The following is a 27,459-nucleotide window of genomic DNA, read 5'->3' on the forward strand; positions in this document are numbered from 1 at the left end:
CTTGTCCGTCGTCTTTTTAGCCTTTTGATCTGTGGTCTGTGGAACGGCATCTGTGCCATACCAATGGCGGCCTTCTAGTGACTGATAAACGAAGACGTTGAAAATGCTCCTAAGCGGATCTTGCGAGGCCTGTACCTTCGGGGGGTCGGTACGACGCGACGTAGGAATGGAACGCAAGAGCTACGTAAGCGTTTCTATCTAATAACTCAGATTCAGTCAATCTGTGGGCGGCACACAATCGGCTTTAAAGCACTTTGGTGTATAGAATTTTCTCGAGGCATCCGATTGGGTTGGAGATTTGTTCTGAATGCAGGTTCTTGGTCACCATCGAACTGAATGCGATCGAGAAAGAACTCACACTGAACAGTTCTTCGCGTGCCGTTGACTCGCTAAAGTGGCGGTACCGGCACAAGTTCATTTCCGCCATCGATATGGCAAAACCTAAACTGCTTTACGAACCACCAGATGGCACTGAATTTCTGAAAGGGCCTATACGGGACAACAGGGGGTCGCTTGTTCCCGGCCAGAGCCATCAGTGCTGGGAGAGTTCTTTTGAAAAGGCCGACAGTCTGGCAACCAAAACCCCGCCATATCGTAGCTCGCGACCCACTCTGGATTCTCCGTGTCTGCAGTGACGTGTCATTGCACCGTCAACGCTCTTTCCACCGAATCAGTTTTGACAAATTATCCAAACACCAAGGAGAATGCTGGGAAAGTAAGTACAGGCGCTGCTCGCGCTCGCCTTCCCCGCATCGAAGATTCCAAGGAAATGACCGAAATAAACCGCTGGTGATCAGGCGTGCGATTTGTTCGAGGTTTTCGCTTTCGAACAGTTGGCAGCACGCGCAGCGCGTGGAACCAACCCCACTCGCGCACGCTCCTCGGTAACAAAGGCTCTGTTGCTCACACTTCCCTATCTGCAAACATCTCCGCAAATATTGCCGTCTTATACGTTCCCGTTTTTTGTCTAGAAAATTACTTTTCGATATTCCCACCGCCGCCACTACACCGCGGAAAGCGCTTGCTATGCAGAAACTGCTAACACGTGCTTTACAATGCCCGACCCCTCTTCATTGAGAAACCATGTTTTGGGGGGAAACAAGCGGGAGGAAGCTTATTTGTAAATATTGCGATTGGGTATTGATAAAAAGTTGGCGGTGTTTGAACGTATCGAACAATTACAGGCGTAACAGAATGCCTATGAACGAGAAATGTTTCCCTAACGCTACTTGAGACCGCGACTTTAAGTGGCTCGCTTAGAGTGGAGTTGCGGAACGAAAACGAATCTCCATATTGGTTTATCGCGAGGTCGGCTTATTCTAGCTGTCACCAGCTCTCTCGGTATACACGGCTCTGTTCCTGGCGAGTTACCAGCTCGATGGTGCGAATGGCTCGCGCCAGCAAATCATAAAAAGAAAACATACGCGGTGATTTTAGGCTACCTGCTCGACGCACAATGTGACCCATTGGAGAGCGCGGTAAAATGTTAGTTTTGGCATAACCTTCGTTTTTGTTCTATTTTGAGAGGTAGTGACTAGCACGCAGGGAAGAGTCAAGCAACTCGAATACGCGCTTACTTTGGCTAGCTCGGAAAACCCCTTTGATAGTCGTCCAAGCAAACTCGGGAGGCCTACCCAAACGGAGACATGGGAAATCACTCGAAAACGCCAACAATGCTCGTAAACACCCCAAGTTGTCCATAGGAGTTACGCGTGGAGCTAAAAGCAAACATCGTGTATTGCGTCTCCGGGGCTTGTCCGGAGCGTCGGAGGATGTGGTCCCTTTGCAGATTCTGGACTTCCTGCGGCGGCACGGGCTCCGGGAAGAAGGCATCCTGCGGGTGTCCGGATCCGCCGTCAAGATGGACGTGAGTCTCTTTTTCTCACCCCAGCCAAGTTTCGCGCCGCTTCCCCGACCCGCAACGGGGCTCGACGCCACGCACATACCATCGTCTTCCAACGTCAGTGATGACGGTGCGGCTTGCGCGTTGCGTCAATGGCCGAAATCTCCACTAGATTGCGTGGCGGTCGGCGTAGCCGGTGGCTGCATCGCGCGCTCTCTCCAACGAGCTTGAGACGGCGGGAGAGGGGATCTCGTTTGTTTCGCAACAGTCGAATGTGCCGGTGCTGCGAGGGCCGAGGCGTTTCTATTTCAGCACCTTCCAGGGCGAGGCACCGTTCTGAGTTGGTCAAATTGCGTCCTATCGGACACGGACGATAAAGTGAGCGTATTTTTAGCGCAACTCGGTCAGCGCGCTATTTGCTTGGCGCTCTGTGTCGAGGCCTTGTGCGAGCCACTCGACGAAGAGGACGGCGTCTTGGAGGCGCTTCGAGCGGGGCGGCCGCGCGGTCCGTCTCGATCGCTGTCGGCTGCGTCCTCCGCGGCATCCGATTGGGGGGACAGCTCGCCCTTCATTCGCCGCGCTGCCCGCCTAGATAAATGGAGCGTCTCACGGACAGTTTGGCCGAGTCTCTCGGTTCTTAAGGTCGATTAGCGCGATGCACCTTGTCGGCGAGTCTCGTGTCGCGAAACTGGCTTTCGGGAAAAAGATGATAACGCGACCGAAAGAGTGACGCGCCTCCGAAAAAGGTTGCGCTCGCTCTTCGCTTCTGGAGCGAAATGTCACTGAGAGCTCACCGAGGCCTGTCGGTCACCCGAAGGAGAACGCAGCCAACGGCCGCTCGACTTCGCTGTGACGTCGGACCTTCGAGGCGGAGAGGTTTCCGAGGAGGCTGAGGTTTGGGCCGATTCCGTATCTGAACCAAAATGGCCAAATCCGAAAAGAAGAAGCAAACATGGCGGCGAGGCGGAGAAGCCGTGCGTACGGGCGGTAGGCGGGTTGGTGCAGTTGGTGGCGCGGTGCAGATTCCTTCAGTCGCGACGAGTGCAAACACTGCATATAAACCTGATCACTGGGTTGAACAGATCTTTTAGCGGTGCGAGAATGCCCGAAATACTTGCAGATCATCCGCCTGTTCTTTGACGTTCGCGGTCTTTTCCCGGTTTGGCAGGCCTTGTAGACCGAGTGGGCCGAATCCGACCAAGTTTATCGAGTGGTATTAATTAATTCAGTCATTCATCATTCATTCACCGTACCCTTAAAGGTCCCATCAGGGACGTTATATAAGGGGGGGGGGGGATGCGTGGTAAATGCAAAAGATCAACGCATGAAGAAGCAGGTGGCTCACAGCTACAGTGCTGGTAAGTAATAGAAACTATGTTAAAACAATTGTGTGCGAAATAAAACTGGAACATAACTACACTAGCAAAAGAGAGCGATCGAAGCATTGCAGAACAAGACGGGGTCCCCTATGGCTACGATGTCAGATGGCAGGTCATTCCAGTCTGTGATGGTCTGCGGGAAAAAAAAGGTCGGTTGAAGTAGTTGGTGCGGCCGGTGATCCGAGATACCTGACATGAGTGGTTTAGTCGTGACGATGCTCTTTTAGTAGGCAGTAGGAGTGAGTTACGAAGTATTGGATTATAAGAGAAAATTTTATGAAATAGGGTTAAGCACAGTATCTTACGGCACGACTTCAAAGTTGGAATGTCCAGCTGGCGTTTCAGCGCAGAGACACTAGTTGTTCGGTCATCATCATTAAGAATCAATCTGGCCGCGCCATTTTGGACTGACTCAAGATGATTGATGAGATAAATTTGACGGGGGCTCCAAATTGCTGCTGCATGCCTCAATTTTGGTGGAACGCAAGTCTCGTATGCCATTTTCCGGAGATGAGAAGGTTCCTTCCTGCTTCAGATTTCCTTCGACGTACCTGAGAGTGCGTCGACTGCCACGCTGTGCGTACTTGATATCATTTGGACGCGAAACGCTCGATATTTCCGGCGCAGATGAGAAGGTGTGGCGAACTTCCCGTCAGTCAATAGATCCCAGGTTTGGCGCATCAAACTCTAGGAGTGAACAGGCCGATTTCGCGCGCGTTCGCGAAATCGTCGCGCGTTGAAACGATGCATCGTGTGAATCAACCTTTGAGCCGGGGTCCCCCTGCTCGTACATCGTACAAAATACAGTCTGCAAACAGGAGTCACCGCAATATCCGTGGTTTGAATGCCGCGTGCCAAGTTTTCACCTTGGCATTCGGGGCACGGATCTCGCCCTGACTGGATCTGTATGCAGACTGTCTTCTGTATGAAGCAGTGTGAGCCCGGCCTTGGACGCGCGGCGCCCTCGATACATCCATAAAATGCGCACAAACCGGATTTTTCTAAAGCCTTTGTATGGAAACCTCCACGGGCCTCTTTTGTTCGTGTTGGTCCGACCGCGTGACGTCACGATGTCACGTGACAGCATAGTGTTGCCCAACGTTATGGTGTGGTCACACGACCTATTTGCGTGACGTCATGGTCCCCTGGGCTACGTGACGTGTCAGGGGATGCGACGTCGGACCCCCTCTATTGAGCGCCGGAACCCGACAGAAACTGCTGCTTGCTACAAACCCGATCAAGTGCGCTGACGCAATGTCTCGAGGGCCTTTTTGCTCGAAGCGCTAACCGCGCCTAAAGTTAGCCCAAGTACCTTGGAGAGGGATTTTAAAATCACGTGACGGGCTCGGTAGGGATGCGGGGAAACATGGCGGTGCCCCGCTGAGTGAGCGCCGCTCGCTTTGGAACGAATATGTCGTTGTAGCTGCAATATCGGGCGCGTTGGTCAGCAATGAATGGTGCAGGAGGCTTTCGCTTTGCCTTACCTCACTTAAATCGCAAAGCATGGGTAATGACATCGCCGCATTTTTTTTTATAGTCTTTTGATTCTGGCCATTCCTAAGCCTAAATGAACGCGATAATTGTCGGCATGGCAATGTCTTTGGAAAGTGGATTGCCTTGACTCAATCGGCCGCGTATTCATAGCACACAAAAGCAGACAGCGTCCCAACAGATCTTTTTCTAAATTTCCCAAGCACCGAGGTGCGTGCTACGAGTGTAGTTACACGCGTTGCATGTGCTGGCGTCTGCAGTAGTAATTGTTCTAAACTTAAAGCAAAAAGTCTAAAACAAATTTTGCCTTGCACGCGCATTCGTCGAAGCCTTTTTATGGTTATTACCTTCGAATCTGTCGTAAGAGGAAGGGCGGCGCGCGGTCCAGCCGATTGAGTCGAGGCAATCCACTTTTCAAAGACCATGCCGACAATTATCGTGTTCATTTAGGCTTAGGAATGGCCAGAATTGAAAGACTATCTAAAAAGCGCGGCGAGGTCATTGCTCATGCTTTGCGATTTAAGGGAGGTAAGGCAAAGCGAAAGCCTCCTGCACCATTCATTGCTGGCTAACGCGCCCGATATAGCAGCTACCACGACATAGTAGTTCCAAAGCGAGCGGCGCTCACTCACCGGGGCAACGCCATGTTTCCCCGCATCTCTACAGAGCACAGTCACCGTCACGTGATTTCAAAATCCCTCTCCTAGGTACTGCAGCTAACTTTAACCGCGGCTAGCGCTTCGAGCAAACGGGCTTAGGCATAGCCTCTTTTATACTGATAATGCCTGCCCAAGGTTGGCTTCACCATGCTTCGTCGTCGTCGCGCCTGCTTCGCATGTTTGCTGCTAGAGGCGCCAAAACCCCATACAAAAATGCAGACGACTCTTCTTCGCTGCCCGTTGCTAGTCCACTGTGATGCCGTTTGTGAATTGAATTCATTCGTAACCCATGCTACATACCAGGCGCAGGGCACCGTCAGAATAGATTTGATATATAAATAAGTCTTATGCCTTTCTTTTAGCTTTCACGTCTTGGTTTTGTTTGTATGCTGAAATGTTACCAGACCTCTGGTGCTTGTCATATCGACAACAGAAATAGTCAATGCCAATTAAAAAGGAGACAGACAGGCTGACGGACTTTCACGACGTTGAAGCAGCGACCACTTTAGAGTTTTTATTGCTACTGGAGCACAGCCGCAAAACATACGGCCCGCGGACTACATGCGGCAGTCATGTGGTTTTTCTCAGGACCGCGAACGCGTCCCCGCTGACCGAAAGCCTGCGCACCCGTCGGCAACACACTGACCGGGGGTCTTGATATACAATTCAATTTGTTTTTTTAAGTGCACAGCCTCTTGATGGTTTTGACCGGTCTCTTGTGGTCCGCACTGTTTTTCACGTATGCAGTTCTAGAGTTTTTTAACGGCTTCGTAGATTGTGGCTAGTTGGTGAAGATCTTCAAAGAGTCATGCTTGTCAGTCACGGATGCCGAGTAGTTTGTGAAAATTGGCCTGAAATATCTAGTACACAGAAGTTGCAGAAAATCTTTGTGATGGTTGACATCTTTCTCTACCTTTGCGTATTTCAGAGCGCCATGGTGTATAAAGCCTGGTTCAGACAGTTGCGTTTGACTGCGTTTGACTCCGTTGCGGCTACGAGAAACCAGGGGTGCTATTCTGGTCACAAACGGTCACGTTCGTGTTTCTCGAAAACTCCTCCCCCCTACGAACCGCGCGCTCCTATTGGCCACAGCCCGCGTGATAATTCCACGCGGTTCCCATGGGAACGTTCGCGAAACACGAAAGCAACCGTTTGCCGTAACTGTCGCTCTTCGAGTTCGGACCGTGACGACAAAGTGACGTATGACCACGTCCGACCTACGTAGCACATAGCGGAAGTCGCGTCACTAGATTAACTGCGGTATTACTCGAGACACCCTACTCTCTTGAAACTAAACATTTGAGAGAAATCTCTCTGGTTGGGGAATACAATAATTAAAATATGGCAACCAACCAATTCCTAAACATGTAGGGGCCCTACGTTTCGAACCGACTCGGTTCTTCGTCAGGGGCGACTGTGGCCGTTGAGGAGCGACGTTTTTCGATCTTCTTTTTCTTTTCTCAGGGATGTGGCGCATTTCTCGATCTTCTTCTTTCATGAATATGGCAAAGCCCGTTCACATACACTGTTGGTAAAGCACCAAGGCACCTATTTATGTTGCCTGGCGTCGTTTGAATATGCCAGGACTCGACGAAAAGCCTATGTCGGTTGTTAGTCTCTGCGTCGATAATGCTGTGGTTGTCGAAGTCAATCCGGTGGTCTTTGACTTCGCAGTGCTCGGCGACTGCGCTGCGCTCGTGGTCGAGCTTGCGAACGTCGTTTTTGTGTTGGCGCATTCTTTCATTGAAATTCTTTGTCTCGCCGATGTAAGTGGCTGGACAATCTGCACAAGGGATCTTATAAACCACGCCCTGCGTTTTTTCTTTCGGAGGGCGATCTTTTGGACGGGGCATGAGTAATCCAAGCGTGGACATCGGCTTGTGGGCTACGCGGATTCCTTCTTTGGCTAGCACGCGTGCAAGCGCCTCGCTTGTTCCTCTGATGTAGGGTACGCAGATGCGCGAGGTTGGGCGTGGCTGCGTACAGGCTTGTGGTTGCTGTTGTCTTTGACCTCGAGCTTGACGACGGGCAACGCGTTGGATGAAGGTGCTCGTGTATCCATTCTTTTTCAGATCAGCACGGACGGTTTTTTTCTTCCTTTCTTCTGTCATCTTTAGAGGAGCATATAGCCTTCGTCCTAGACAGCAGTGTCCTAACCACCGATGCTTTGTGGCAGGCTGGGTGATAGGAATCAAACTGGAGATAACGTCCAGTGTGCGTGGGCTTCCTGTAGACTGAAAACTTCAAATTTTCTTTTTCTCTTCTCACGAGCACGTCCAAAAAAGGCAATGAATTGTCTTTTTCAAGTTCCGCTGTAAATTGGATAGCCGGTTCGATGGAGTTGAGGTGTGAGAGGAATCTGTCCACTTCAGATCTTTGAAGGATGCAGAAGCAGTCGTCCACATACCGCACAAATATCTTGGGCGCAGTGGCAAATGACTGCAGGGCCTCTTCCTCAATGGCTTCCATGCACAGGTTAGCCGTGGTAACGGAGACAGATGCGCCCATGGCGGTTCCGCTGGCTTGTTTAAAATACTCTCCCTTGACGCTAAAGTAGGTGTTGCTGAGGCAGAACTCAAGGAGGCGGCACAGTTCCTCCACACTAAGGGCGGTCCTGTTGTGCAGGTCTTTGTCTTTTTCGAGAGCCTTCCTGGCAGCTGTAACTGCCAGGGGAACCGGCACACTTGTGAAAAGTGAGATGACGTCAAAAGAAACTAGGCTTTCCTCAGCGCTCACCTTCAATTTCGAGATGCGCTCCACGAAGTCGCTGGAGTTGCTGATATAAGTCGTCGTTTTTCCGACGAGAGGAGAGAGGGTGTGGTGAAGATAGTTCGACACGGCTCGAAGTGGTGAGGTTCTAAAGTCCACAATGGGCCGGAGAGCAAGGCTAGGCTTGTGGATCTTGGGAAGGCCGTAAAAACCAGGCGCAGATCCATTCCTACAAAGGAGGTGCAGGTGGAGGCTCCTCGAGTCTGGATGTTTCTTGAAAATTTCAGTTAGGATCTTGCTCAGCGTTACCTGGATTCGCGGTGTCGGATCCTTTTTTAGTCTTTCATAAGCAGAGGTGTCAAGCAGGTCGTGTATCTTCCGGTCGTAGACATCCCGGTCGAGGACAACGGTCGAATTGCCCTTATCTGCTGGAAGAAGCACAATCTTTTCATCATCGTGAAGCGCCCGGAGCGCACTTCCTTCTTCTCTTGAGAGATTGTGTCGTTGATGCTGCGGGATGTTTGATAAAATACCGATCACCTTCTGTCGCACCCGCTCACGATCGCTAGGATTCAGGTGCGCGATGCCGTCCTCCAGGGCTGCGACCATTTTCGGCAGAGGCGGTCTCGTGGTAGTCATGTTAAATCCGTGGCCTTTGGCTAAAACCTTGGTCTCGCAAGAAGAGAGATTCCTGGACGAGAGGTTTATGACAAACCTGGTGGTATCGGTTTCGTGTTTAGTATTTTCTCTCTCCATCAGCTTCGAGAATTTCTTACTCTGAGAAACTCTTTGCTTTTCTGCAGAGGTGGAGGCAATGCTTTCAGCAAAAGAGTGTAAGTGAGGGAGCATAGCTGGCATGCGGTGTTCTAGTTGCCTGCGGATGAAATACAGATCCAGTTCTTTTTTCTTTATGGTGGTCTGGCACTGGTGAATGCGGGCTTTGACCAAACGGTGCTCCGCTTGCTCGAAGATCTTGTGTCCCTCCGGCGTATGAACGATCCGTTTAAGACGAAGGCTTTGGGGAACCAGGTGGTGGTCCCGGCAGGCTTTCGTAAAGTCCAGGTGTGCCTTGAACGTGGAGATACTTCGAGTGGAATTCACATACCTTTTTGAGAGTTGTACGGTCTCCTCTCCGAAGTCATCGCGTAAAGACTTGAAACTAAACATTTGAGAGAAATCTCTCTGGTTGGGGAATACAATAATTAAAATATGGCAACCAACCAATTCCTAAACATGTAGGGGCCCTACGTTTCGAACCGACTCGGTTCTTCGTCAGGGGCGACTGTGGCCGTTGAGGAGCGACGTTTTTCGATCTTCTTTTTCTTTTCTCAGGGATGTGGCGCATTTCTCGATCTTCTTCTTTCATGAATATGGCGAAGCCCGTTCACATACACTGTTGGTAAAGCACCAAGGCACCTATTTATGTTGCCTGGCGTCGTTTGAATATGCCAGGACTCGACGAAAAGCCTATGTCGGTTGTTAGTCTCTGCGTCGATAATGCTGTGGTTGTCGAAGTCAATCCGGTGGTCTTTGACTTCGCAGTGCTCGGCGACTGCGCTGCGCTCGTGGTCGAGCTTGCGAACGTCGTTTTTTTTTTTTCAAGTCTTTACGCGATGACTTCGGAGAGGAGACCGTACAACTCTCAAAAAGGTATGTGAATGCCACTCGAAGTATCTCCACGTTCAAGGCACACCTGGACTTTACGAAAGCCTGCCGGGACCACCACCTGGTTCCCCAAAGCCTTCGTCTTAAACGGATCGTTCATACGCCGGAGGGACACAAGATCTTCGAGCAAGCGGAGCACCGTTTGGTCAAAGCCCGCATTCACCAGTGCCAGACCACCATAAAGAAAAAAGAACTGGATCTGTATTTCATCCGCAGGCAACTAGAACACCGCATGCCAGCTATGCTCCCTCACTTACACTCTTTTGCTGAAAGCATTGCCTCCACCTCTGCAGAAAAGCAAAGAGTTTCTCAGAGTAAGAAATTCTCGAAGCTGATGGAGAGAGAAAATACTAAACACGAAACCGATACCACCAGGTTTGTCATAAACCTCTCGTCCAGGAATCTCTCTTCTTGCGAGACCAAGGTTTTAGCCAAAGGCCACGGATTTAACATGACTACCACGAGACCGCCTCTGCCGAAAATGGTCGCAGCCCTGGAGGACGGCATCGCGCACCTGAATCCTAGCGATCGTGAGCGGGTGCGACAGAAGGTGATCGGTATTTTATCAAACATCCCGCAGCATCAACGACACAATCTCTCAAGAGAAGAAGGAAGTGCGCTCCGGGCGCTTCACGATGATGAAAAGATTGTGCTTCTTCCAGCAGATAAGGGCAATTCGACCGTTGTCCTCGACCGGGATGTCTACGACCGGAAGATACACGACCTGCTTGACACCTCTGCTTATGAAAGACTAAAAAAGGATCCGACACCGCGAATCCAGGCAACGCTGAGCAAGATCCTAACTGAAATTTTCAAGAAACATCCAGACTCGAGGAGCCTCCACCTGCACCTCCTTTGTAGGAATGGATCTGCGCCTGGTTTTTACGGCCTTCCCAAGATCCACAAGCCTAGCCTTGCTCTCCGGCCCATTGTGGACTTTAGAACCTCACCACTTCGAGCCGTGTCGAACTATCTTCACCACACCCTCTCTCCTCTCGTCGGAAAAACGACGACTTATATCAGCAACTCCAGCGACTTCGTGGAGCGCATCTCGAAATTGAAGGTGAGCGCTGAGGAAAGCCTAGTTTCTTTTGACGTCATCTCACTTTTCACAAGTGTGCCGGTTCCCCTGGCAGTTACAGCTGCCAGGAAGGCTCTCGAAAAAGACAAAGACCTGCACAACAGGACCGCCCTTAGTGTGGAGGAACTGTGCCGCCTCCTTGAGTTCTGCCTCAGCAACACCTACTTTAGCGTCAAGGGAGAGTATTTTAAACAAGCCAGCGGAACCGCCATGGGCGCATCTGTCTCCGTTACCACGGCTAACCTGTGCATGGAAGCCATTGAGGAAGAGGCCCTGCAGTCATTTGCCACTGCGCCCAAGATATTTGTGCGGTATGTGGACAACTGCTTCTGCATCCTTCAAAGATCTGAAGTGGACAGATTCCTCTCACACCTCAACTCCATCGAACCGGCTATCCAATTTACAGCGGAACTTGAAAAAGACAATTCATTGCCTTTTTTGGACGTGCTCGTGAGAAGAGAAAAAGAAAATTTGAAGTTTTTAGTCTACAGGAAGCCCACGCACACTGGACGTTATCTCCAGTTTGATTCCTATCACCCAGCCTGCCACAAAGCATCGGTGGTTAGGACACTGCTGTCTAGGACGAAGGCTATATGCTCCTCTGAAGATGACAGAAGAAAGGAAGAAAAAAACCGTCCGTGCTGATCTGAAAAAGAATGGATACACGAGCACCTTCATCCAACGCGTTGCCCGTCGTCAAGCTCGAGGTCAAAGACAACAGCAACCACAAGCCTGTACGCAGCCACGCCCAACCTCGCGCATCTGCGTACCCTACATCAGAGGAACAAGCGAGGCGCTTGCACGCGTGCTAGCCAAAGAAGGAATCCGCGTAGCCCACAAGCCGATGTCCACGCTTGGATTACTCATGCCCCGTCCAAAAGATCGCCCTCCGAAAGAAAAAACGCAGGGCGTGGTTTATAAGATCCCTTGTGCAGATTGTCCAGCCACTTACATCGGCGAGACAAAGAATTTCAATGAAAGAATGCGCCAACACAAAAACGACGTTCGCAAGCTCGACCACGAGCGCAGCGCAGTCGCCGAGCACTGCGAAGTCAAAGACCACCGGATTGACTTCGACAACCACAGCATTATCGACGCAGAGACTAACAACCGACATAGGCTTTTCGTCGAGTCCTGGCATATTCAAACGACGCCAGGCAACATAAATAGGTGCCTTGGTGCTTTACCAACAGTGTATGTGAACGGGCTTTGCCATATTCATGAAAGAAGAAGATCGAGAAATGCGCCACATCCCTGAGAAAAGAAAAAGAAGATCGAAAAACGTCGCTCCTCAACGGCCACAGTCGCCCCTGACGAAGAACCGAGTCGGTTCGAAACGTTGGGCTCCTACATGTTTAGGAATTGGTTGGTTGCCATATTTTAATTACCCTACTCTCTGTTTCACTATGAGTGCGAGCTAGTGCGGGTGTAGGAGCTACAAGAACGTGCTCCGGGCTTTCAACGTTCCTGTCGAGCAGGCGCGCTTGCGCAGTGCAAGCCAACGTTCGTGCAAGATCGTTCGGGGTGATGGGCTCGTGCTTTTAACCCCTCTTTCTATTGCACGAAGGGGAACAAGCTTTGGGCAGGATTCTAGAGCGTAGAAAATGGCGGCGATGCTTGTTGCTCAACGATGGCTCGACCAACGCGTACAATGACGGGTTTTCCGCGAGCACCCGGTTGCCTTCGCGATGCACGACGACTGTTTCTGACGACAATACCGCTTGTCGAAAAGCACCGTGTGATCGCAGTGTGACAACGAGAGACGGCGACGATGAGAGATGATGACCGTCGAGCAGCAGCTACTAATTGAATGGCACTGAGATTTTTCGCAACGGGGAACTACATGGGCGCGGTTGCCCCCGATGATCACATAGCTAATGCCCAGTGGATGGTGATCAGAGCCGTGATGGCCGTCGTGAGTATCGCTGTCAACCGGCTGGGAAGAGACGGTTGGGTCGACAAAACCCCGGACCGAGGCAGCTGAGGCATGTGCGAAAGAAGGCTTTCGTCGCCACCATGAGAAGCACACCGCGGGTGCGTTGACTAAACTTAGACTCTAACTAAACCTTCGTCACCGTCATCATCGTTCTGAAGGAGACCGTCACCATTCTGAAGGACTCCAACACTTTGCCGCAAACACCATTTTGCCATTAACAACATGGTGGTAAGTTGACGTTTAAACTTCAGGGTTTCTACCGCTTCGAAGTTAGTGCACGCTTAGTACCTATGTCTTCAGTTGACAATTTGTTGCGGTCTGTAGCTACTGTCAATCACGCAATAAAATCTGGATGGGTTGCTGATGGCATTTTGTTGTATCAATTAGATATTTTACCTTTTCACGCCAAGCTGCTGGAATTGCAAGTCAGTCATCGGAAAGTCATAAGAACACTTTTCGATGCCCTGCAATAAACTACGAACAGGTCTGTCCTAAAATGAATCGTTACTTGTCTAGACAGCAGCAGTTTAGTCTGACAGAGTATGGTAACATTGTTACCCACTGTAGACGAGAAATTTAGCCAGTGTCTTGTGGATGGTTGTCATCTTCGTGACCAAGAAAAACAATAAAAATAGAATTGTCCTACATTCAACACACGTGTGTTAAATGTAAAGGTTATTATAGCAATTAAATAGATTGTCGTTTCAAAAGTGACAGTAACTCATTGAAATTAAAGAGTTGTGTGAGCTGGATTTTTGAAATTTGTCTGTGATGCAGAGCAAATACGCACTGTTGGCTTATCACCATCAAGCATACACGACAAGCGGAGGCAGAGTAGATGTGTGAAGGAAAAGCGAGCATATGTACTAAAGAAAGAACTGCTACGTAACGTGAAGAATGTCAGCAACTATCTTGCCATTGTGGTACGAGCTCAGTGGCTATGCACATGCTTATAGCAGCCTGTGAATGTAGGATGCTCCCCTTATGTGGCAAAGCCAGAGGGGGGGGGGGGGGGGGGGAAGGGGTGACGAGGGGGGGGGGGTTTATGGGGCTTCGCTCCTTCCCTCCCCAAATCCGGCGGGCCCTAGAATATACATACACATTCCGACACCATCCCCCCCGCACCCCAAGTCATGACCATCCCAGCCACCTCAACCCCCCTCCATCCTCACCCCCTTAGAAGTTCCTGGCTACGCCACTACTATCAACAGCACTCAATAAACAGTCAGCATTATCAAGATAAACGAAATTTATTTTATTTTATGCACCATATAGGAAGTGTTTTTGTCTTTATATGCATGCAACCAAAGCACACACTGTAGAAAACACTTGTGTGAAGCCTGCGTTCACAATGCAGTCCCCGTCAAACTTTCAAGGCGTTAACGAATTCCACAAATTAAATTTTCAACGAAACGAATTCGTTTTGCAAAACGCTGGCAAACTTACGTTGCGTTTTACATCATTCACCTTTGTCGTCTGATGAATCAGTAGTCAGCACTACACAAACCTCAATGAGCTTGTTGTTTGTTTTCTTGCCTTTGGGGCGATCGCTGGCGGTCGTGGCGGCGGCCAAATTCTTTCTCAGACCGTTGGCTGCTGCCTCTGTGCTCCCGGAAACGTGGATCCTTTTGTGTCAAGGTGGGGTTTTGCAAGGTGGGGTTTTGAATCTTAATGCACGGCAACACTGAATAAAGGTCTATTACCGTCTTCATAATCTCAGCAACGCTACCGTACGAGCCACAACAACACCACCACTTTCAAGCTTCATAACACCGGCACAAATACAGGGTGTCACAAATAAAAATTTACACGGTCTTTTTTACCGCAAAAATAAACTAGGCATCGCCGAACGCTCATTCTCCGCCCAAACGTAGAGCTAGAGGTCACAACCAGATGCCAAAGTTTCAGCCCGATCCGATAACTTAATCAAAAGTTATAAGTGATTTTCTGAAATTTTCAATGGGAAAATGGAGCCCATTTTCGCCCGTTTTCGGTTTCTGGTGCCATAGAGCCCCATGTGTTCGAAAACTCCGCCGGCCACCATTTTCCCATTGAAATTTTCAGAAAATCAGTTATAACTTTTGATTAAGTTATCGGATCGGGCTGAAACTTGGGCATCTGGTAGTGACCCCTAGCTCTACCTTTGGGCGGAGAATGAGCGTTCGGCGATGCCTAGTTTATTTTTGCGGTAAAAAAGACCGTGTAAATTTTCTTTTGTGACACCCTGTAGAAGCCAAGTCTTGCATCTCGCCAAGCGTTACATCGGAGACGTCAAACGCCAGCTCACTGTGCTCTTCGACCCGGTCCTGCCGCCGAATGGGCTCATCCAACAGCACTAAAGTATTCGTGTGCGCGTTGATCAAGTGACCGATCGCATGTCAAACCCCAGCCGCGGTCGATCCGACGAGCATCGCGGCCATGTTCTTTCGAGTTTAACTCGCCAAGGGTACGGTTGTCGAGTTAAAACAATGCAAATAGTCCCGTGCATTCTTGTTCTTACGTCATTTTGTCGTCACAACCCGAACTCGAAAAATGACTGTTAGCGGCAAACAGAGGCTTTCTAGTTTCACGAACGTTTCCATGGCAAATGGCGTTGAATCGTCACGCGCAATGAAGCCAATGGGAAAGCGAGGTACCTATGTAGGGACGTGTAAAAACGTAAAAGCCGTTTTTTTTTTTGCACGAGCTATTCTGTAAATAAAAATAAGTAAAAAAGTCTGCCCGAGAATATGCCGTCACGTGCATTTCTTCAGCGCCGAAAGAGAAGAGCATGGCTTATGGAGACTATACCGGCATAATCACTGCAGTGAGCAAAGGAGCAAAGCATTATTAAAACTGCCCGAAGGAACTTTCCTGCATCATCCACACAATGCTCACAACCGTTGCACTCTGCGTCGATCTCATGACTTGTCATATACTACCACAGAGTCGTCGTCAGCTCTGTATCCATTTGAAGTCTCCTTCACTGGCAAACAGGAAATTTCATTTGCAACTTATGTTCACGGCGGCTTCACAAAGGATGATCGGTGTCGCAGCGCACCTTCACGTAATATTTTTTTCTCTTAATGCCATCCGTATCGTGCAGAAGCAGGGAAAGCAACGACGCAAACGAGACACAAACACCACAAGGTCGTTACCGCGGTTTTCGCCATGTTTGTTTTCAAAGACCGTAGCGAAAGACTTCGAGAAAAAAAAGCTGAGATATCTTAGCTAAATTTACTTTGCGTCATAATTATTGTAATAATCTTTCGTATTTTATGAAAGGATAATATTTTTTTTTTCTCTGTTTCCTTCCATTTACCGGAAGGTAGCCTTTTCTCCGTTATTCGCTCGTTCTAAGTCCCGGAGGAAAGGAAGAAGATATCAAAAAGAACAGGGGGAAATGCAGGGATTTCTTCGCCCCAACTGGGTGGACACGTCACCGCGACGTAGTGCATCGTCAGATTCTAGCTGACCGCGTGCGTGAACCCGAACGTTGGGGCGGAGCCTCAAACAAGAATCATTCTAGTTTGAGGCTCCGCCCCTTCTTTCTCGATACGTCACAACTCGAAAGGTACCCGTTTGCGACCAGAATAGCACCCCAGGACATCCCTGCTGCTTATATCGCGTGCCAAGATGATTCCTTGAATTGGATTCCACGCTTCATACGAAGCACAAATGTGGCGGTGACTCGCTTTCGGTTCTCGACACAACGCAGTCAAACGCACTCAAACGCAAGTGTCTGAACCGGCCTTAAGAGTATTCACCGCAGCATCACCAGCTGCATGCTAAGGCTTTTTCATTTTCAGCATATTTCGTTGTTGTTTTTTTTTTGTTTTTTTTTTTTGTCAAATCTCCACAAAGTTCTTCAGCGCATGCAATACCCTCACTAGTTTCACTGATGGATAGCATAGTCCTCCCCTGTCCTGGTGCCTGAGGAGGGAATTACCAGGAGCCATAGAAGCCTGTTTAATGACCACTAGGAAGTGCAACTCGCGAGTCCGAGTTGCACATTGGCACACACCAGTAAGGTATCATGCGACTTAGAATGCAGCAGAAAGAGTTGGGGCTAAGTACAAGGTGCTGATGTGCCCATGATCAATAAATGGAATGAAATGACCGCGCCTGTACGTGTGGCGTCGCGGTGCGCGTGCCACGAGCAGCAGACGGCTTCGTGCTATTGAGCTATGCCGGCAATTGCTAAGCGCTCTATCTGCGGGTCGAACGACGAGCGAAAAAAGTTACTCGCGTCACAAACAAATTACGTGATCAAGTGACCTATTTGATCACATAAGGTCACGTTACCGCGTAACTTAACATAGAAAACTTACGTTATCACGTAGCTTAACGGATAACGTAGCTTACGCTAGCTACAGTGAACTGTAGCAGCAGGCAGCGGACAAGCGTCGTCTGCATTTCTGTATGGGGCTTTGGCGCCCCTAGTAGCAAATCTGTGAAGTAAGCGCGACGACGACAAAGAAACCATTGGGCAGGCATTTTTAGGCCTAGGTCATTCTCTCTCTTCTAACAATACGAATGCACGATTGAATGCAGCTCGTTTGAATTAGGGTGCCTTCATGTGCGCTGTGCTTAGGGTGGTGACATCTCGCCATTTTGTCACACACGTTTATTTTTATTTTTTGTTCAGAAGCGCGTGAAAGAGCGTGTCCCTGCACGCGCTTGTGGCGCTGACTGTGCTATGGCGACATTTTGTTTTCGTCGATTTCTCTGTATTTTTCCCATGAGCGCGTGCTGTCGGCATGTGGTACTACAAAGGGTGGCATCACCCTCAACAGAAGGACATTGAGGCACCCTATAGTCGGTTGCAAGCTAAGAAAAAACCGGAAATGCCTCTTAGAGGAAATGTAATCCTACGCCGAGAAACGCCAGCCAGTCGTTTTCATGACGTCACGATTCCGTGGACCAATCACGATCCTTTTGGAAAAAAGAAGCTCAACATGGCTGCTGGCCTTAGCAACGCGACGCTAATTTCTCGTGACAATTATTCTGCTTTTTTGCACCGTGTTTTTCGTGCCCGAGGTTACGCCATGAAATCTTAATGGTCTTGCATTTGCAGCGTTTTTTGCGGGACAACGAGAGAATCCAGCGACGCTATCGCCAACGAAAATTTCGAAGCGGGCGCGAGGCTTAGCACTGCTGAGAGGTATGTTAGACGGTATGTTAGACAGTATCTCGGACAGAAAATGAATTTGGAAGACGGTACATTGGACATGACTTTCTTTCTTTACTAAACAGCTATTTCGTTGACAAAAACATATTCTAACCTATTTAAATGTCCTGGATGAATTAAATAAATATTGTAGTATTTTAAAACACGTTTCCTGGAGGAAGAAAAAGCAACGTTGCTAGCGAACTACTTCCTCGACGGCGGAGGCACTTCAGATGGGCGCAATGCGCTTGTGGGTGGAGCTAAAAGATTGTTCTTAGGTTGCATCCGACTATAGTTTGAATCATCCACTTGCGTTCTGTGACGGGGAGGACAGGGGATGTTCTGTGAACGTCCCCGCCCGACAGACCGCAATACGCGGCATCCGAGGCTTTATTTCGGTAGCATCTTTGTTTTGTTTTTTTGTCCGAGATGCTTCAAAGTAAAAACTCGGAAAAGTCAATCCCTGGAAGTTATCTTTTATTCCCATTCGAAAACTCCGATGGAAATCGAATCATTAAGAATAGGAGCGAGCTTTGATAAAGGCAGTGTCTCTGGATGACTGCCGCTTCTCTACGGCCTTCATCGGGAGCGGCATAGCAACGGTGTTGTAGCTGAGCTGAGCTTCCTGCGTTTGCGTGCAATATGTCTTTCTTAGGGGACAGAACGCAAATGGGCCAACACTGACTCGAGTCTCTCCCGGTGGTCTGAGCCAATACCACCTAAAATCGGTGAGAGGTGAGACATTCGGGGTTCTTTCCGCTCCAGCAGAATGAACTCTGGAGAGGAGCGATTGCTCTGCGGGAAGAGCCTCGGGACCCCTGAGCTCTTCACCTGTCGTGCCAGATTAGAGCCGCCATCGTTGTAATCTGGCGCCTGAGTAAAGCGTGGCGGCGACAGGTGAAGAGTTCAGGGGTCCCATTGCTGAGTGTCCGAGGTAGCGGGCGTTGACCATGCCTTCACGAATGCTGGTGCTGGGGAGAATGCCCTCTTGGGGTAATGAAGACGTGAACCGAAGACGAATAGTCAAAAACTCTAGGTCGGGGTAAAGGATCGTCAACCCAAACACGCTCGAGGAGAGGGCGTCATGGGGTTCATCCAGAATTGTCAATCGGGGGGACAAATTTCTGCGAGGGCTCTGGCAGGAGGAGCGCGTACAAATTGGTGCAGGGGATGTGCGTTAGGAAGGAGTCTAAATTACCGAGTCCAGTGGCAGACGCGTGCCTCGCTATCGTTGCGAGCTCAAGAAAGGCGTACGATGAGGACGCTTTCGTTCTCTTATCGGCCGAATGGCGGCCGAATGGCGGCCGAATGGCGGCCGAATGGCGATCGGGCCATCGGCGTGTTTCTCTCGAGCGCGACCCGAGTGATGGAGAGCCGCGGTCGTACTGCGCAGGCGCTGAGGGCGGAGCTGGAGGCCTGCTACAGCAAGAGCCCGGAGCTCCTGGCGTCGGTTCTGGACCGGTACGGGGTCCACGAAGTGGCCGGCCTCCTCAAACAGATCCTGCGCCACTTGCCCGAGCCGCTGCTCACCAACAAATACGCCGACGCCTTCGTGCAAGTGGCACGTAAGTGGCGACGCTCGCCTCTCCACGAGGCATGGAGGCTCGCGCAGCCTAGACGCTTCCGGCGCCCGCAGGTGTGCCCACCCTGCTGCTGCAACTCAAGGCGCTCAACCTGCTCGTCCTGGTCCTGCCAGAGCCGAACCGGGACACCCTGTTGGTAGGCGCCGCTCTCTCTCGCCGCGCTTTTCTCACGCGCTCCACGTGCCGTTGTTGAGTCAGGGCATCCAATGGACCTTTTCCGAGAAGCGTTCTGCGCACGCGCGAGCGCCCGATGCCAAGCGGTGGAAGTCGGCACGAAAAAATCGAGGAAATTCGGAATGAGGCTGTAAATCGACGAGTAGAACACGTAATTGCAGCATATATATAACTGTGTTACACAAAAAAAGAAAGTGGACGGAAAGAAAAACACGACGTTTGGGTGGACGCTACGGATTTCCTTCTTTAAAGTCGAGCTAGGCCTACCTCGTTGCGTTGGGCACGCGATGCTGCTCAGAGAGCGAAGCAACTGGTAACGTAGCTCCCATTATCGATGGTAGCGCAGGTAGGTCACTTCCTCGATTTTTAGTTCGTGCAGCCACCGCCTGGTGCCGTCGGTATTTGGAAAAGGTCCATTACTCTGGCTAAACAGAGGAGGTCTGAGTATATGCTTATGATAGCTTCGATAACGGTACCCGACATGCATGCGCAAAGGCGTGGCGTGCTGTCGTTATCTATCGGGACCATGCCTATAGTGAGCCCGGTCCCTGCCAGGCGCTGGTGCACTTCCTGGCCGACGTGGCGGAGATGGCCCCGCGGAACCGGATGTCGCTGCACAACGTGGCCATGGTGCTGGCGCCCAACCTCTTCTCGCCCAAGAGGCGCAAGGCCACCGAGGAGAACCTCCATGTGGCGCGCACCACCACCACCCTCACCAGGATGCTCGTCTGGTACCGACAGATCCTCTGGACCGTAAGCCCCCTTCCCGCTCAAGGACTTTCGACTGGTTTGTTCCCAAGCGTGCTGTCAGGCGCCACTCACAACTACATTGGGAAACAAAGAAATACGTATATCGTGACCCTCATCTCGTCCCCCTCATCTCGTCCACGCATGCACTTGGATACGCGATTTACCTCACTCGCGAAAACTGCTTAAAAAGTCTTATCGAAGCATTAAACTTCTTAAAAAATCTTATCGCAGCGTTATTCGCGGCGTTTGGGTATCGCCGCCTGGTGGAATTTTTCGACACCCCAGAGTGAGGATACTTCAACTTCCTCTGCTGGTGCAAGCACCTGCTATGCTAAGCTTCTATGCACTATGAAAATTAACACATGACCGCATGTGTAGCACGTGCGCTACCCATAGTGAGGAAAACAGAAGCGCCCCTAGCGAGCTCCTCACCGCGAATACGGTACCCGGACCAGGTAGATTTTCCCGGTCGCGCACCAGTCACCCGGCTGTGTTTGGAGACTGGTGTTTGTCCTTTGTCCGTCTTGTTCCCCTTCTCCAGGGATTATTTCCGTGCAATAGATGTCTCACTCACGCATTATGTGTCCCTCTTTCTGATAACGTGCGCTCATCACCTCGCGCGCTTTCTGGCTCTTGCTTTTGCCCAGAGTCGTTGTCTCAGAAAGACGCGGCTGGCTGCAGTGCTCGGGCAGATGGCAGCCATCATACGTCTTTAAAGTGTGCGCGTAAATTCGGTCATTTGCACATCTTCCCGTTTGTCGTATACGTAGCACTTTCCACGCGTCACGGGGATTTCGTATGCCATCCCCGTGACTCATTGAACAGACGGCCTGACACGCTTTGTGCCGCAGCCTGGCCTTATATAGCTCTGCCACCGGTAATGTGAGAGCAGAGTTGGCCGAGTTTGCTCGGAGCTGGAAAAACGAGCGGTACTCCAAAGCGATTCGCCTCCTTCTTGAGGTTGGGCGACATTTTGTACACATACGGTCCACCTCGGGCCTTATTTTGCTCAGTGTCGTTTGCGTCTTTCCCGTAGCGGTATGTCCTTTTACATGTTGAAGGGTGCCTTCTACCACATTCGTCACAACTGTTTCAGGGTAGCCCGCTGACAATTGTCTGGTCACTTGGTTCTTAAAGCTTGTCTGCATCTGGTGTGCGCACGACTTTCCGAGGGCTGACTTTAAACATAGCGTTGCGATTCCTCTTTTAATTACCTTAGAATGCGCAGAATCAAAAGGCTGGAATTCCTTTTGGGGCCATGAACCGAGGACCTTAAAACTCAAAACTCAAAACTATAGACTACTCTGCTTACGCAGTTCATGGCTGAAGGTTAATCCCTTCCCATGTTGTCTAAATTCCTCCAACACTGAACTCACGTCCTCGAGGTACGTCAAAGACAATCCATTCATTAAAAAACAATAAAAAAAAAATCATCTACGTATCTAAAATCTTTAAAAACGTTAAAATCTCTAAGATTCTTTTCAAGCGCCCAGTCTATTGTTGGAAACAAATAAAATTAAAAAAAAATCAGTATGGGGGTTACGCGCGACGCATTGCAGATGCCCCTTATATTTTTTTCTTCTTTTTTTTTTCTAAAAAAACTTGGTTGTCAAACGAAATGAATTTCTCGTGTCCGTTGTTTTTTGCGCCTTACACCATGCTTCGTGACGTTCACCGTGCAACTAGCCCAACTACACGTTTTTCTTTCGACTTACCACCCTGGCCCCGAAAGCCGAGTCACTGGACTGTAGCAGCATCAGCCAGATGGAGAGGTTGCATCCTTCTTGCCAAACTGCGCTAAAACGCTTACACCCCAATATCCTACTACATTTCGCCAAAATGTCCGGAATTAGCGCCAACATTCCGCCAAAGGGCAACTCCGGTACATTTTTCTCGGTTTTAGGGTAACGACTTTTTTTAGTGCGGGAAATGTCCGTGAATTACGAGGTGTATTCCTTTTCTATGCCTCGCGTAGTTATGTAGACATCTCAAAAGTTTGTTTCGGCGGTGTACGGCGAAACCGAAACTGCCGGCTCAAAAATGATGGCAACCCTGGTGCATGGCCATCGTGTGACGCAAACTTCGTACCACGGTACCGCGAAACGTAATCGCGAGAGCAGTTCTGATCAGTCAGCCAAGATGCTACGGCTATTTTACTGCTTTGCTTCGTACGTAGCAAACGTCTGTAGGAAATATTAATACATATTCCTAAAGTTGCCAGCCGACAAGCGAGTTCGCCGCGATCAATCGCGCAGGCTCAGAACGAGCCGCACCTTATCTTCTCGGAAGAATTAAAAATCTTAGTGGTGTGCGGTGCACGTTGCAGAAGCATTGTGGAAGCTAATCTCAAGCTCGCGCTGAGCAGGAACGGACTCCACTATGGCCGCTAGTAACTGCTACTTAAAATAAAAAATGACCGCATCTCCACGTGGTGAATGATGTTGATTGGGGCGAAGCTCTGGGGGTGCTCATGATACTGATTTTTTTAGCATTTGACCGCAGCGCCCTCTCGTCTATAAATGTTGAGCCAATGCAGGCAAAGTTTAACACGATTATATACGCATTTGACCGCAGCGCCCTCTCCTTTATAGACGTTGAGCGGCTACATGCAACGTTTCATCCATGACAGAAACCCCAGCCCTTGAGTTACTACCACACCTCAGAGCCCCCCCTTCTCGCCCCGCCTTCGTGGTCGAGTGGTTAAGGCGATGGACTAGAAATCCATTGGGGTAGGGTGCCCTACATTGGGGTCTCCCCGCACAGCCTGTCGCCTGCGCAAACATTTTTTCTTTTTGCTCTACACGAGCACGTGAACACGTGAGCTCACGAGCACGATTACGAGCACGAGCACCAGCAAGATCGATGTGAGCACGGACGCCGGACGGACAAGGCTAGACTCTAAGGAGCTTCGCCCCTAAAAACACAGACAGACAAAAGAAAGCTCGTTTCGCTCGTTTCGTATTGGCGACGTGCGCGACCGAAAGCGTCGCTGTGGTCGGCCTTTCACGATTGGTCAAACGCTGACTATGACGTCAGAAAAGGATTTATCATCGACGGAAATAAGAGGAATGAAAGAACTTTAATTTCGATGGTGTTGGCAGTGTTCCTTTGAGAGCGCAAGGATTTCAAGCTTCCACCATGCTATTTACAAACACCATCGAACTTGTTGTTTGCAAGGTAATGACGTCACGAGAGGGAACCGTAGGAAGGCGCCACTAAAACATCTCGCCGCTAATAGGATTAAAGCGTGCCTCGTGATTGCATCGCGATATTACCGTTGAGAAAGCCGCAGTAGCAAGCAGTCGAACATCAGGGCCGGTTTGCTCATCTTGCGGCCGCGGCTGCGGCCAGGAGGGATTTTTCTGTCACGTGACCAGCTCCACGGGGACAAGGAAGTACCTAGCGTCCCAGCCTAATGGCGGAGAAATCTGTATCGCTTCAAGCACAAAAACCTAATTTCGCCCGTAGACACTGACTGCAGGGACTTTCAACTGGAGTCCAACTGACCGCCCCTTTATAGACCTTTTTCGCATAACCTCGAACCAGCCAGTAACTGACGTACCCTCGACCTGGTGCATTTTTGGATTACCCGCTGACACAGGGTATGCAACCGCCAAGGGTATGGGCGAAAAGGCTTAAAAACGGACGCCGTGCATGAGTTAGTTCCGAGTGCTCCTTTTTACCGTGCTGCAATTTCCGAAAATCTACGGTTGTCTGGCTACCACTGCGTGGTTGATGGAAAAATAATTTAAAAAAGCACAAGAACAATAGCAGCAAGTGTGCCATGAGCACAAGAAGCTGCAGCGCGAGTGTGGCTGCAATGTTATCGAGCTTCGCATTTCCCCCAAGAATCCTTATTTATGAAATCAGTCAATTGCGAGCTTGAATCGCGAGAGATTCTTATCAGAATCAACGTCACGTTTAAGCTCACGACCACCTCGTCTACGACAAGAGGACCGATTTTAATTCCCGTTGCAGGTGGTCCAATTAGGTTATCACTGCAAGCCCCATGGTGTGTGAAAGGTATGAAAAAGTTTACATGCCACCACTCAAGATGGAGCTATCAAATGTCGAGAGCTTACCTGCATAGACTACATTAAACTGCTCATATATACTTCGCTGTGGAAACTCAATCAAAACACCCCACCGTCTTCGTCCTCGTTCTCTCGAAGAGGCAAGGTGATGGCCTGGGAGTAGCCAGCTGGATTCAACCGGACAAGCTCCAACCAAGTTATTGCAGCCCACCATAGCCGAGTCTAGCCAAGTTCCCCCCATACCCACACCGTTGCCTACCCAGATAGCTGTGCTGCCAGAACTAGCCGGTACTTCTTTTTCTAAGCCGCTAGACGGCGTCGTCGGCGCCGCAATTCTCAAGATGGCGGCGCCGTTAAAGAAAAGGTCTATACTGTAGGAACGGCAGGTAAAGTTACGGCCAGGGAGGGTAAATATGAGCCAAAATAAAGAAAACCACACGAGATAAAAGCGGCGGCAGTATACCGGGTGATTCAGGGAGACGGCAGGCTCTTTAGATCGACCGGAAAATTCGGTTTTTTAACCTATCGCGCTACGACTTAGTGCAGCGTTGCCCACAGATGGTGCATTTTTTTTTTTTTTTTGTAAAATTTGCAAAGAGCGAACTTACCTTAGCAAAAATAAAGAAAGAAAAAGGCTTAGCTCCTATGGAAACGCAGCGAAGCCACCTGTCTGCAAACAACACGGCGCCGTTGCCGCATGAGACATGAGATGGCGCAAGCGGTCGCGACGCCAACTGCCGCCAACGAACGAGCAGACGACGCCGAGAGCCGGCGTATTTAGCAGACAAGAAACTGCAGTTCCTGGTTGTTACCGCGCCTGTTTTTGTTTCTGCGACTGTCGCCGCCTGCGGAACGCGCGCCGCTTTTGAGTCGAAAAGATCGTCTGCTAAAGACGCTGGCTTTCGGCGCCGTATATATGCTCGTTCGTTGGCGGCGTTCGTTGCGCCATCTCTTGTGTTCCGTGCGAAACGGCGCCGCGTTCTTTGAAGACCGGTGGCGTCGCTGGGTTTCCATAGGAGCTAAGCCTTTTTCTTTCTTTACTTTTCGCTCAGGTAAGTTCGCTCTTTGCAAATTTTACAAAAAAAGAAAAAAAAATGCACCATCTGTGGCCAACGTTGCACTAAGTCGTAGCGCGATAGGTTAAGAAACCAAATATTCCGGTCGATTTAAAGAGCCTGCCGTCTCCTTGAATCACCCGGTATTTATATTCTTCCGCCAGCGCCGGCGGCTCGCGCCTTCTGCTGTGGTCGAGAGGTTAGAGCGCCGGCGCTTGAAGTCGCGGCGCGAAAGTCACGGGTTCAAATCGCGCCAAAAGCTCTCTCTTTTCTTTTTTCTTCTTGTATTTGACTGCACTCCCACTACGAATGTAGACAAGGCCCTGTGAGCTCTATAAAATCATAGGGCGGTTAGTTCTGACTCACCAGTTCGTTGTTCATGACCACGGAAGAGCGCAGTCATGTCTCTGGCTTTCTTTACCAACTGCCCCCACTGCATCTGCCGTACACTCCGCGGAAAGTTGACCATATCTTCCCACGCCCGTCTCTTCGTTCGCCAGCTAACTGTGCTGCTGAATTTCTCTAGAATTTGTTGTTTCCGCTTTCCAACTGCTCTACTTCATTCCATTTGTTGATCGAAAATCATCTTAGGTGTTTGGGTTAGAGGCATGGTTTGCGATGTCGACGCCTGCTTCATTTTTGCATTCGGTTGTGATCGTCTGCTATTCTAGCTAAAATTTAACGAGTAATGTGTTAATATTACAAAACGATTGACACAGCAAAATGTAAAGAGTAAACATACACCTTTTATCACATTCCATGCAAGTAAAAGTATGATCTCTTTTATTTCGGTTTTACTACTTTCTCAGACGTTTGACTTGCTGCCTTGGCTGTAGAATTTCGCTCAATATGCGGTGCATCCACAGCTGCTAGTCTTTATTACTTTTTGCTTATATTGTGGAAGTTGTTTTTTTGTTTTTTTAATTGTCACAACTGCAGTTTTTATTAGTACTAAATAGGCGTCTCCTGTTATTGAAAGGAGTCGTAGCAAGAGCGTTGTATATTTAAAGACGCATACAATTATAGTTGCTGGGGAAAGGATGCTTGTTTAGGCTCCGTTTGTGTGAAAGCCATATCGATGCGGTTTCCTCGGTTTCCTTTTAATGAACATTATTAAACGATTGTTTTAGCGCGTTAACTTGCCTCGATCTTTTTTTTCTTCCCGGTGTTTCGATTGAACAGGTGGGACTAACAGTAAAAACCGTGTAAGGCGCAGTAGTGCAAGTGGATGATTCGTAAAAAGGATCACAGTTAAAAAATGAGACACGCGCAAAATCCAAAAAAAAAAAATGTTCTTAGCGCGATTTGAACCCGGAACTTTCACGCCGCGTCGATAAGTACCGGCGCTAGTTGGTTCATGATTTCTACAAATCATGAACCAACTGGCCCGCCAAAAGGTGTTACTTGAAGCTATTTCTTCTACATCGGGCTCTTTTTTATGTTCCAAGACAAAGCAGGAAGCAGCAATCACTTGCGCCAACTTCATCGTTTTGTTTCACTATCAGACAAGGAATTTTCTTTTTTGGATGGCCATGTTTAAGCCTTAATTCGCCGCAAACTGGTTGCTGCTGTTATATATACTGATGTGTCTGCGCCAAATGAACAGTTGGAAGTCTGCGCTCCGTGTGTCGTACTCGTTTCTACCTCTGTCCTCGTCGTTTGCGCAGTTCATTTATTTCTACAAATCATGAACCAACTGGCCCGCCAAAGGGTGTTACTTGAAGCTATTTCTTCTACATCGGGCTCTTTTTTATGTTCCAAGACAAAGCAGGAAGCAGCAATCACTTGCGCCAACTTCATCGTTTTGTTTCACTATCAGACAAGGAATTTTCTTTTTTGGGTGGCCATGTTTAAGCCTTATTTCGCCGCAAACTGATTGCTGCTGTTATATATACTGCTGTGTCTGCGCCAAATGAACAGTTGGAAGTCTGCGCTCCGTGTGTCGTACTCG

General features: G+C 49.5%; 1 protein-coding gene across 1 annotated transcript in view; it reads left to right on the forward strand.

Moving 5' to 3' along the window:
* Nucleotides 1-27,459, forward strand: part of LOC8025548 (rho GTPase-activating protein 18) — a 362,823-nt gene that overhangs the window by 295,617 nt on the left and 39,747 nt on the right. The window contains exons 10-13 of the mRNA XM_029976143.4: nucleotides 1,790-1,867; nucleotides 19,306-19,477; nucleotides 19,549-19,631; nucleotides 20,225-20,422. Coding sequence (XP_029832003.2) covers nucleotides 1,790-1,867; nucleotides 19,306-19,477; nucleotides 19,549-19,631; nucleotides 20,225-20,422 — 531 coding nt within the window. The remainder of the gene's footprint in view (nucleotides 1-1,789; nucleotides 1,868-19,305; nucleotides 19,478-19,548; nucleotides 19,632-20,224; nucleotides 20,423-27,459) is intronic.

This window comes from Ixodes scapularis, unplaced genomic scaffold (assembly GCF_016920785.2).
Source record: "Ixodes scapularis isolate PalLabHiFi unplaced genomic scaffold, ASM1692078v2 PGA_scaffold2__306_contigs__length_199485367, whole genome shotgun sequence".
NCBI lineage: Eukaryota > Metazoa > Arthropoda > Arachnida > Ixodida > Ixodidae > Ixodes > Ixodes scapularis.